Consider the following 10,673-nt stretch of genomic DNA (forward strand, 5'->3'; position numbering starts at 1 on the left):
CGATGCTGAACACGACGGACTCGGTGCCGCGGGCCACCACGGTCAGGTACGCCTCAGCATAGCTGTGATCCCCCCTGGAACAGCAGACGTGGGGGCTTGGCCCTTGGCCTCCGCTGTCAGAAGGGCAGGTGTAGCTCTGCCAAAAAGGCTGGAGGAGGAACTGAGGTGACACCTCACCTGACCACCATGCGCACGGGGTAGATCCCGATGGCCAGAGCCTTGTCTGGAGGGATGGTGAAGGTCAGGCGCCCGCTGCCGCTCGTCACCTCGGTGCCATAGTACAGCCACTTCCCTGACAGCGGCTGTGTCATGATGTAGATGTCCACCTGGGAGAGGGAAACAGGCTGGGCACAGGCTGAACCCCAACATCCTGCTGTGTCCCCACTTGAGAGTCCTTACGACCCTCTCCCCCCATCCCATGCAGGCTCCTATTCACCCCCTGCCATGGTTGACACCAGCCCCATGCCCCGTCCTGGACACCCCCTATTTGAGGGGGTCCCAGTGGCACCATGACCCAGCAGTACCTTCTCCCCGGTCAGTGTCACCACGTCCAGGGGTCCGTACATGAAGCGCCCGCTCAGGACCTGCGCTTTGCCCTCGCACACGATCACGTCGCAGGCCCGGTGGTTGGCCGTCACGTTCTGTGGGGGCACGGCGGGCTCAGCAGGGTGACACAGGGACACCGCTGGGCTGTGGGACTGTCCCAGAACCCTCCCAGGTGCATGACCCCAGGATGCCCTGCGTGGGCTCCTGCTGGCCACAGGCCACATACTCGGATCTTCACTTGGGTGCGCTTGCGCTGCCACTTCTCCCGAGGGATGGCGGGGCTGTAGATGGAGCTCTCCTCACTCTCTGCTGGCTGTGGCCCCTCCTTCTCCATCACCTGCCGATGGCACGGCCCCAGCTCAGCCTCCACGGGCCCCAGCTCCTCGCCCACCCCACTGCGCCCGCCGTACCTGGCGCAGGATGAAGGCCACCACGTCGGAGGACTCCCAGTAGCTGGCGTGGAAGAGGTGGGGCAGGGTGATGGTGGGGAAGGCGGTCAGGGCGTCGGGGCAGTACAGCGAGTAGTCGATGCGCTTCGGGCCCCACCAGCGCTCTAGGACTGTGGGGACAGCTGGAATGAAGCCATTCCCGTGCCTCATCCCATGGGATGGGATGGGAAGGACAGGGCAGGAATGGCACTTACTTTTGACAACCTCGCTGGTGTTGGCAGGAGTGGGGGGCTCTGCCGGTTCATTGCCCCTCCAGAAGCCCCCAAAGCTGCCAGTGGGAGTAGGGGGGGCAGCCACATCCACTTTGGGCAGGAACAGGGCAGAATGTGTCTGCAGGGCCTCCGCTGCAGAGAGAGCTGGGTGAGCACACCCAGAGCTCCCAGGGACACCCCACCACCCCGGGACCCCACCCCAGCAGAGCCCCAGAGGGGCGAGAAGAGCTTGCACATCCCTTTCCCCCCAACCAGCCAGGCTGTGGATGCTCTGGGTACCCCAATGTGACCCTGGGGTGCCCGGGACCAGACCGGTGGGGACCTGCTCACCCAGCAGGGACGAGGTGCCATCACCCAGGGGGTACTTCTGATAGCGGGGCACGCTGAGCGGGGGCACAGCGTGGAAGGCCTTGGCCAGGAGGGGCTCCAGGCGAGAGGCGCAGGGATCGGCGGCGTGGAACAGGTTGTAGATCTGCTCGCAGGCGGGATGCAGCTGGGCCACTGCGGCACAGAGCGGGGTCAGGGGCGCCCACGAGGGCTGGGGGGCACCAGAAGCAAAGCACCCAGGAGGGGTAAAGCAGGACACAGCGAGAGGAAAGGCTAGGGAGGGAAATTTGGGGGCACTGGGGACGGGCTGGGGCTGGCACAGAGCGGGGACACTTAGCAACCCACCACCACTAACACCCACACGGCCAGGCCTGGGCATGTGGGGGGCTGAAACCCAAGCAGGGCTCTTCAGGAAGGTCTCGGGGGGCTCAGGCTTGTGCAGGGAGCACAACTCAGGGACTCAAGTCCCCGCAGGGAGGGTCAGGGGCTGGCACGGGGGCTGGCAGGGCTCCTCACCATCCAGTGCAGGCATGACGGTCTTGCGCAGCGCGAGCACCAGCCCCAGCGGGGAGCCAAAGAGGAAGAAGCCGGATACCTTAAATTCAAGGCGGGTGCTGGCACCCTCCGCCCCATCCAGCACCGCGGTGCTGCTTCGGGGTGCCTCTGCCTCCAGCGGGGCCTCGCTGGCCTGCAGGCTGGGACAGCAGGGACAGTAGGCATGAGGAGGGAGGGTAGTGTCCTGCTCCCACCCACTCAGGGGCAAAGTTGTGCCTGGCATGGCACCACTATCCCAGAGGAGCTCCAGCAAGACCCTCCCAGGGCAGGCAGCCCCCATGAAATGCTTCTTCCCAGCCTGGAGCAGACAGGAATTCTGCCCTTTCCATAAAGCACAAAATTAATCAAGATGTCAACCATGCCCCTCGGGTTCACCTGGACGAGGAGCTGTGCTGGTGGCTGTCCCCCTGTGCCCCCAGGAGCTCGGGGCTGGCCTGGCCCAATCCTGCTGCTCCCTCTGTCCCATCGGCCAGTGGGTCTCTGCTACCGCACAGCTCCGGGGAGACAGGCTCTGTGCTCTGCGGGGAGAGGCAGCAAACACCCAGACCCCCATGTAGCCCCCAGTGCACCCCTGAACCTTCCCCAGAGGGTGTTGGGGTGCAGACACTCACCAGGCTGCCACGGCGGCTGCTGTTCCGGCTGCCCCCGGAGCCCGCCCGGCTCTGGCACAGCGCGTCGAACCCCAGGATGCCACCCACGCAGTCCCCCAGCAGCACCACCTGTGGAGGGCACACGCCCATGAGTGGTGTGACACCCCCAAACCCCCCGTGCAGCGCCACAGCCGGACCCTGGAGCCAAGCTTCCCCCAAAATACCCCCTCACCTGGCCGCAGAAGCCGGCGCCCTCCCCGGAGTGCAGGAAGGCTCCGTAGGCCTGGTTGGCACGGGCGATGACGGTGCCCACGGCATGCTGGTAGGTGCCTGAGGATGTGGCCAGCAGCGGGAGCGCTGCCAGCGGGATGTGGTCCTGGCTGCTGGACAGGCTGTCCCTGTCGTGGCTGTAGGGGCTGAGCCTGAGGGGGACACGAGGAAGGGGATGAACGGGGCTGTCCCAACATCCCTGTCCCACCCCACGGTGCTTGTTCACCCCGGGATGCTGCACCAGGAGTAATCCCCGTCCCAACCCACCCCATGCCATGATATTTGTTTGTCCTGGGATGCTACAGCGGGGGTTACCCCTATCCCACCCGTCGTCCTAGATGCCTTCTTAGGAGAAGCAAAGTCCCCTCTCTGAGGCCATCAGCTCCCCGTTCTCCCCCTCTCCCATCGTGAATGCGTACTTGGAGACGAGGGTGTAGGCCGCGGCGCAGATGGGCGGGCAGGGCACCAGGCGCAGCGCCACGTGTCCCAGCGCCTCGGGGAAGTGGACACGGGTGACGGCGTCGAAGGTGGCCGCCAGCGTCTGCACATCCGCCTGCTTGGAGCCCGGCTCGCCCGCGCCCTGATCCAGGATGTTCCCGCTGTGCAGGATGAGGAAGAGCGCGTGGATCCGGCACATCTGCTCCGCGCTCTCCGCTGCGCCGCCCTGCAGGAAGGAGAGCGCTGAAGTCAGGGGGGGCACGGCCGGGGGTCAGGTCCTGAGGGAGGGGACATGGGACACGCACCTCGGGGAAGCCAGACGTTCCCAGTCCTTCACCGTCTGCCTTGGCAGCACTGGCTCCATCCCCTGCGAGCACACAGCCCCGGTGAGCCTGGTTGGGGTCTCCAGGTGGGAATCGGCCCCCTCCCAGGACACCCACACCAGGATTTGGGGCTAGAGCCCCCCCAGCGCTCACCCATTGCCTCATCCAGCTCTGCCGGTCGCTCCAGCGTGTCCAAGAAGTCATTGGAGCTCCACTTGGTCATCTCCTTGGCAAAGACTTCGTCACTGTCAGACAGGTCCTCTGTGAAGGCAGGGAGGGGTGTGGGCAGGGGGATCTTGCCCATGCCTGCACCCCCACTCTGAGACTTCCCTGTCCCCCATCCAGCCCACCCCGAGCCAGTGCCTGTACCATGGGCATCGAAAAATTCCTCTTCGGAGCTGTTCTCGGAGTCCCGGGCAATGTTCTGCATCCGCCACTCCGACAGGCTCTGAGGAGACACGCCCCCTGCCACCGGCAGGGGGTCAGCACACAGACACCCCCACAGTGAGACCTCGCTCCTGCCCCACAGCTCCTGCCTGGTTCTGCATCCAGACCCACCCAGGGAGATTTGGGGCCATCCCTGGATCACCCAGACCATGCCCAGGTAACACACATCCATCCCTGTGTCACCCAGAGCCATCCCTGAGTCACTGAGAGCCCACCCAGGAGACCCTGGGCCATCCCTGGGTCACCCAGAGCCATCACTGGCTCACCCAGAGCCCCTTCAGGAGACCTGTGATCAGACCTGGGACACCCAGAGCCCGCCTCAGGAGACCCAAACCAGGGAAAAGAGAGTCCCCTGACAGATCTCCTATGGAGAACAGCAGCACCTGGGGGGTTGGGGTCCCCATCCCATCCATGCAGGACTTGGTCTCTCACCTCCATGCTGGGAAGAGTAGGAGGACCGGGAAGAGGTGGACCACTGCTTGGCAAAGGTATCATCAGAGGAGGCATCGGTCCCGCCCTGCAGCTCGGCCCCCTCCTGCCCACCGGGCCCCCCTGTCTCCGGCCTCCCCTCGGGGCTGATGCCGGCCGTGGGAGGCTCCTCGGCCTCGCCGCACTTGGCCATCTTCTGTGCCAGCATCCGCGCCGTCTCCTCCTCCAGCTGCCGGATATCCTCCATCGTCAGGTCCGTCCACTCGTCCTGCCAGCACCAGGCTTGGCGGTGGGCGCGCAGCATCACCTTCCTCAGACCTGAGGAGGGAAAAGAGGGGGGCAGCGAGGCTGGCGAGGCCCCAAGGCTCCCCAGATTCCCCCGCCGGCAGCTCCCGGCTCCGGACTCACCCACATCGTGGATGAACTGCTCGATCTTGGACTGCATCCCCCAGTAGCGGAATTCCACCTTGCACAGCTTGTAGGCGCACATGAGGGGCCCGCCGGCCGCCGCCGCCTCCAGCCAGTCATCCCCCAGCGGCCCCCGGCCCGTCTTGGAGGAGTGGTAGAGTTTGGGATCCTCCTCGGGCTTGTATTCCCCCGGGGAGATGGGATCACGCACAATGTCGATGGTGTCTGCGGGGGAACAGCGCCCGTCACCTCGCAGCACTCGGCGAGGGGGCACAGGTAGGAAAAAAAAAGTAAAAATGGAAAAAAAAAAAAGGAAAAACGGACAAAAATCGAGTCAAATTATTCCCACAAGCTGTCTGCCCAACACAGCCAGCAGCAAACATTTTCTATCCTAGAACCCTAAAATCCTGGAGACCTAAAATCGTGGAATCCTGGAATGATTTGGGTTGAAGGGAGCTTAAAGCTCATCTCATTCCACTCCCCTGCCATGGGCAGGGACACTTTCCACTAGCTCAGGTTGCCCCAAGCCCTGTCCAACGTGGCCTTGGACACTTCCAGGGATGGGGCAGCCACAGCACCTCTGGGCAGCTCAGCACAGCTCCCAGCTCTGCCCCCCCAAAAACCCCGGGGGTCCCCCGACATGACACAGGAGCCTCTGGAGAGCCAAGGGATGAATGGCAACAACTCCCATCCCCAGACAGGAGCGGCCTCTCCCAAAATGTGGGCAACCTCCCCCCACATGTGCGTGACCTCCCCAAACCTGGAGAGGGGCTCATGCACAGCAACCAGGAAAACACAATCCAATAGCCCATGGGGGGCCATTTGGGCTCAACCCAGCACAAAATCTCCTGAAATTTGGCTTTTTCAGCCCTGTCTCCAGGTCAGATCCCTCCATCCCAGTCTGGAGGGTCCCAGGGCACCCCATTGGCTCCTAGGACTGTCCTGCAGCGTTCTCTCCATTCCTGGGATATGCCAAACCCTCCATTTATTTGCCCCCCTTGATGTCCCCAACGTGCTGGCTGCCTCTTCCTCCAGCTTGGGCTGAAAAAAGGGGGAAAAAAAGGAAAGAAGAGGTGCCCTGAATACACAAAAATGATGCAAGGCATGACACAATGCCAAGCATCTTGGATAGCAACAGCAAGGAACAGGGATAGGACCTGCTGTCCCCAGGCAGCTCCTGGCAGCGTCACTCCCACCACAATCTGACTCTTTTTGCTTTTACCACTGAGAGAAAGCTGCCAAGGAAGCAGTTATCCCTGCGGATCGCCCAGACTGTGTTATTCCATCGCCCTTTGAAACGTGAGATGGGTTTAAATCTGTCGGTGCTACGGGACACCAGCGCAAAGAAAATCCCAGCGGGATCCACGTCGGGGCTGGTCCCACTCCAACCCCGCTCCCTGTGGGAGGCATCGGCCTCTGGAGACGCCGCCTGCCTTGTGGAATGCCCACTGGATGGGCAGCAGGCAGCAGGCACAGGGTCATGCCCTGATGCCATCGGCTGGGCCCCACTTGCTTCCCGGCAGTGGCAGGGGCAGAATTCCTCCCCCCAGGGCCGAGCTGCCGGTATCCCGGCCGGACATCCCCAGTGCTGCAAGAGCCGGGGAGAGAAATAGGTCAGATGAATCATTTCCTCCGAGTGCCTATTTTAGGCCTCCATTTTAAGAGGCAGCACGTCACACTCTGCGCTCCGGCGCCTGAACCGACCACATCCACACCACCAGGAACAGGAACCCGCCAGGGAGGGAGGAATCCCACCCCAAGCCCCCGGCTCTGCCCGCTGGTTCCTCCCCCCGGAAAGAAGCCGGAGAGCAATCTGGAGCAAAGCCCTGGGGAGAGGGGAAGCAGGGCAGGGGGTGGGAAAACGGGGACACATTTTTGCAGCTCCCCGCACTCCAGCTGATCCAAAACACCCTGCAGGAGGCCAGTGCGCGGTCCCACATACACCCAGAGACACTGGGAAGGCAAATCCGTGCCAGAACAGGGCTGGGACGTGGAAGAAGAGAGAAGCAGGCTGGCACTGAGAAGGGGAGACTACAAACAGGAATAGAGGCAAGGGAAGGGGCAGAGGACAAAACTGCCCCTGAAAATATCTTTAGTGTGGAATCTAATTCAGCAGTGCTGAGAGGCAGCAGGCAGGGAGCTTGGAGCAGGGAGCCTAGGGCACAGAGAGCATGGAGCAGGGAGTCTGGGGCACAGGGAGCATGGAGCCTGGGCTGCAGGTAGCTCAGGATCCAGGGAGCTCTTCCCTTCCAGGGTCCCCAGAACACGGGGGCTAGCACAGAGAGCAAAGCTAAGCAGGGAAGCCGAGCTCCTCAGGCCCCACCACACACTCACATCCCCATACCAGGATCACCAGATGGGAATTCCAGCAGCTATAAGACCTGCCTGGTGTCCGAGCCATCCGTACTCACCCAAAATCCTCTGCCTCTTCTCTGCCGCGCTCAGGTTGAAGACGTTGGTCTGCTGGCCTGCGTCCGGCCGGTAGTAGGTCTCTATCTCGATGGAAAACTTCTCCACGAAGGGACACGTGTACCTGGAGGGGGACAGCACTGAGTCCGGAGGCATGGCCAGCCCCGCAGCCCACCCTGCCGCCCCCCCACCTGGTGCGTGTGTAGGGATAAGCGTTCCAGGACTCCTCCTCCACCTGGAGCGCGGCTTTGGGGAGCAGCGCCCGGAACCAGCTGGGTATGTGGGAGCCGACGTGGTAGATCTTGTGTGTGTACTGCCCGCTGCCCCCGGGGCCGTCGCTGTAGGGCCGGTTGGCCAGGATCTCCACCCCGCTGCCCTCACCGCTCGACTCCTCCCGGCTCTTCTTCTGCGGGGAGAGACAACGGCTAGGCACAGCCCCCCTGGACCCTGAGACCCTCATGGGCCCTCGGGGTCCCCGTACGCTCCTGCCCCTGCCAGCCCACCTGCTCCCAGGACCCCCTCCTTGGCTCGGCAGCCCCAAACTCACCCGAATCCCACTGACACCCCTGCACCCTGCCAATCCCTTGGGAGCATCCTCGGGCCCCACCGTGGCCCTCTAGGCTTCGTGCTCGGCCCTACAGTCCCCCTGCACCCCCAGTTCCTCAGGCTCAACTTCTCAGCCCCTGCACCCTGCAGCTCCCCACGCTCAGTCTCAAAACCCCCTGTGCACCCCCAGGCTCAGCCCCTGCACCCTTCACGCTCCCACACAGCCCCCTGCGCCCCCCAGACTACCACCTCCAGCCTCTCCCAGCCCCCTGCATCCCCTCAGTCTCAGCCTCCAGCTCCCCAGGCTCGGCCCCACCGACTCCCGATCCCCCCAGTTCCCCACACTCAGTCTCTCAGCCCCTTGCCCACCCATGCTCAGCCCCAGAGCCCCCCACACCCTCACAACCCCCCATGCTCAGCCCCACAGCCCCCCATGCTCAGCCCCTTGCACCCCGTGCAGCCCCCCCAGTCTCCGCCCTCAGCCCCCGCCCTGCAGCGCCTCATGCTCAGCCCCGCAGCCCACCTGGATCATGTAGAGCTGTGCCACCTGGTACTCCTCCAGGCTCATGGGCAGCAGGATGTGGTACTCCTTGATCAGCATGGCGGCGGCGGCGGGGGGCGGCGGGGGCAGCGCCTGAGAGGGCTCCCGTTACACAGGGCCGGTTCGGCACCGCTTCGGAACCGCTCGGGCCGGTTCGGAACCACTTCGGAACCGCTCGGCACAGCTCGGGCCGGCTCAGCACCGCTTCAGCACCGCTTGGGAACCGCTCGGGCCGGTTCGGCACTGCTTCGGAACCGCTCGGGCCCGGGTTCGGCCGCGGGTTCGGCTCAGTTCGGCACCGCTCGGGTCCGGGTTCGGCTCACTTCGGCACCGCTCGGCTCGGCTTCGGCCCGGCTCGGGCGCCCTCCCCGTTGCCATGGCAACCCCCCCCCCAGCCCGGTGCCCACCCCCGGCCCCGCCGCCCCCGGCCGCGGCCCCGCCGAACCTGCGCCGCTCCGCACCGGTCCCTCGGATCGTGACATCACAGCCCGTTCCCACGGCAACGCCCGTGACGTAGGCAGGGAGGGGGGGCCCCGTGACGTCAGACAGCGGGAGGCGGCGAGAGCCGTTCACGGGTGCTCCGCGTGCACCGGCACAGCCGCCCCCCCCCACACACCGCGTCCGGAAAAAAAGGGAGCTTTTATTAAAAAAAGCCACTTTTTAAGATATAAAACAGAGCTTTAAGCATTCCCGCGCCTTTGAGCTCCGGGATACCCACCCGGCGCGGCTCCAAACCCTCTCCCGACGACCCGTCCCCTCCCCACCTCCACCCCGTGTCCCCACCGCGAACCCCCCCCGAAGGGGGACACACCGAGTCCAAGTCCCAACATTGTCCTTTATTTATAAAAACAGGCATTTATAAAGAGCGGAGATCGCGGGGAGGGGGGGGCGCGGGCAGCACGGCGGCCCCCCCCGCGCCGCCACCGGGGGTCCCGGGGGGTCCCGGGCGGCAGCTGCCGTTACGTGCGGGCGTTTCGCTCTGTCTCTGCCAGGCACTCCCTGACCAGCGCCCGGGCGTGGATGATCCCTGCGGGGAGAAGCACAGGGACACCGCACATCACCCTCCGGTCCCCCCGCAGCGGGGCTGGGGAAGCCCCGCGGGGGCGCAGCCCCGAGGGCCGCCCGGTCCCTCCACCGCCGCCGCCCGTACCCCGCTTCAGCCGCTCCATGGCGCTCTTGCTGCCGGCGTAGGTGGGCCGGATCTCCTTGCCCATCTCCTCGATGACCGAGAGCAGGTCGGTGTAGGTGCTCTGCGAGCCCTGCGCCCCGGGGGGCTTCATGGCCTGCGGGAACGGGGGCACACGGAGGCACGGTGGCGCTGGGGGCCGCCCCCGCCGCCGCCCCCGGCCCCGCCGCCCTCGGCCCCGCGCCTCACCTGCACGTAACCCATGGACGGCGGCCCGAAGTCATTGAAGAGCGGCCGGAAAGGGGCGGCGGCGCCGGGCACGGAGCCGGAGGGCGACGGGACACTCGTGGCTGCAGGAGACGGAGGGTCACGGCCGCAGCCCCCTGCCCCGGCACCCCCCGCCCCGCGCCTCCGCCCCGCCCTTCCCCGGTGCCCCCCGGAGGCACCGGTCGCCCCCAACCCCCCGCGGTTACCGGGGGGTCTCTCACCGGCGGACGGCGCCCCGGGCCCCGGCGGGGCGGGGCTGGCGCTGGCGGCTCCGGGGGTGGCGGGGGCGGGAGCGATGGGCTTGTAGGACATCCCCGACGGCCGCCCGCCGCTCCCGGGTGCCTGGAGCCCCCCGGCGGGGGTCGGCGTGCGGCCCCCGCGCTCGCCCCGCCGGTGGTAGCGCCGCTGTCCGCCTCTCTTCAGCTCAGCTCGGCCCCGCTCGGCCCGGCGGGACGCCGGGGACCGGAGCGGAGCGCGGCGGCCCCGGTTCCCGGTGGCGCTGCGCTGGCCCGGCCCGACCCGGGGCTCTCCCGGGGCTCTTCCCCCGCCGCCACCGCCGCCGCTCGCGGTGATGACGCACGCGCGTCGCCCGTCACGCGCCCTGACGTCGCCGCGCCCGCCGCTCGCGCGCGCGCCCGCCCGCCCGTCACCTTGGAGACGCCCGGGCGTCGGCCCCGCCCCCCTCCCGGTCACGTGACCGGCGGCACCGCCCCTGGGGGGGGAACCGGGAGCGGACCCTGGGAGTGAACCCCGGGAGTGAACCCCAGCCCTGATCCCAGGGGGAACCCCG

At 66.0% G+C, this 10,673-nt stretch overlaps 3 protein-coding genes across 4 annotated transcripts in view; all 3 read right to left on the reverse strand.

Annotated features, from left to right (window-relative positions):
• PITPNM1 (phosphatidylinositol transfer protein membrane associated 1) overlaps positions 1-8,868 on the reverse strand; it is a 10,466-nt gene extending 1,598 nt beyond the window's left edge. Inside the window, exons 1-20 of the mRNA XM_017809425.1 lie at positions 8,473-8,868; positions 7,595-7,809; positions 7,406-7,527; positions 4,995-5,219; positions 4,590-4,904; positions 4,080-4,175; positions 3,864-3,971; positions 3,693-3,754; positions 3,369-3,613; positions 2,912-3,101; positions 2,701-2,808; positions 2,465-2,607; positions 2,051-2,229; positions 1,538-1,708; positions 1,190-1,339; positions 957-1,105; positions 773-883; positions 525-641; positions 178-326; positions 7-74 (exon numbers count right to left, since the gene is read on the reverse strand). Coding sequence (XP_017664914.1) covers positions 7-74; positions 178-326; positions 525-641; positions 773-883; positions 957-1,105; positions 1,190-1,339; positions 1,538-1,708; positions 2,051-2,229; positions 2,465-2,607; positions 2,701-2,808; positions 2,912-3,101; positions 3,369-3,613; positions 3,693-3,754; positions 3,864-3,971; positions 4,080-4,175; positions 4,590-4,904; positions 4,995-5,219; positions 7,406-7,527; positions 7,595-7,809; positions 8,473-8,550 — 3,001 coding nt within the window. The 5' untranslated portion in view covers positions 8,551-8,868. The remainder of the gene's footprint in view (positions 1-6; positions 75-177; positions 327-524; positions 642-772; positions 884-956; positions 1,106-1,189; positions 1,340-1,537; positions 1,709-2,050; positions 2,230-2,464; positions 2,608-2,700; positions 2,809-2,911; positions 3,102-3,368; positions 3,614-3,692; positions 3,755-3,863; positions 3,972-4,079; positions 4,176-4,589; positions 4,905-4,994; positions 5,220-7,405; positions 7,528-7,594; positions 7,810-8,472) is intronic.
• Positions 8,869-9,325: 457 nt separating this feature from the next.
• Positions 9,326-10,210, reverse strand: CDK2AP2 (cyclin dependent kinase 2 associated protein 2). 2 transcript variants are annotated; one of them, XM_017809811.1, is made up of 4 exons: positions 10,090-10,210; positions 9,866-9,966; positions 9,641-9,773; positions 9,326-9,517 (listed from the first exon to the last, which is right to left on the reverse strand). In XM_017809811.1, exons 1-4 carry the CDS (start codon positions 10,193-10,195, stop codon positions 9,450-9,452), a joined length of 408 nt encoding a protein of 135 aa, XP_017665300.1. In that variant the 5' UTR covers positions 10,196-10,210; the 3' UTR covers positions 9,326-9,449. The 2 variants fall into 2 exon arrangements, with proteins under 2 accessions (XP_017665300.1, XP_017665301.1); XM_017809812.1 differs by having other exon boundaries at positions 9,327-9,517; positions 10,105-10,210.
• Positions 10,211-10,572: 362 nt separating this feature from the next.
• Positions 10,573-10,673, reverse strand: part of LOC108494649 (calcium-binding protein 2-like) — a 6,727-nt gene continuing 6,626 nt past the window's right edge. The window contains exon 5 of the mRNA XM_017809427.1: positions 10,573-10,595. Within this exon, the coding sequence (XP_017664916.1) occupies positions 10,573-10,595 (23 nt within the window). The remainder of the gene's footprint in view (positions 10,596-10,673) is intronic.

This window comes from Lepidothrix coronata, unplaced genomic scaffold, assembly GCF_001604755.1.
Source record: "Lepidothrix coronata isolate B3197 unplaced genomic scaffold, Lepidothrix_coronata-1.0 Scaffold27, whole genome shotgun sequence".
Classification (NCBI taxonomy): domain Eukaryota; kingdom Metazoa; phylum Chordata; class Aves; order Passeriformes; family Pipridae; genus Lepidothrix; species Lepidothrix coronata.

Excerpts from the sequence above, each read along its gene's own strand:
- CDK2AP2 (XM_017809811.1), bottom strand. The coding sequence starts at position 10,195 with ATGTCCTACAAGCCCATCGCTCCCGCCCCCGCCACCCCCGGAGCCGCC. Across the intron at positions 9,967-10,089 it reads CGCCGGTGAGAGACCCCCCG|CCACGAGTGTCCCGTCGCCC; the intron begins GTAACCGCGGGG and ends CGTCTCCTGCAG. Across the intron at positions 9,518-9,640 it reads CATGGAGCGGCTGAAGCGGG|GGATCATCCACGCCCGGGCG; the intron begins GTACGGGCGGCG and ends TTCTCCCCGCAG.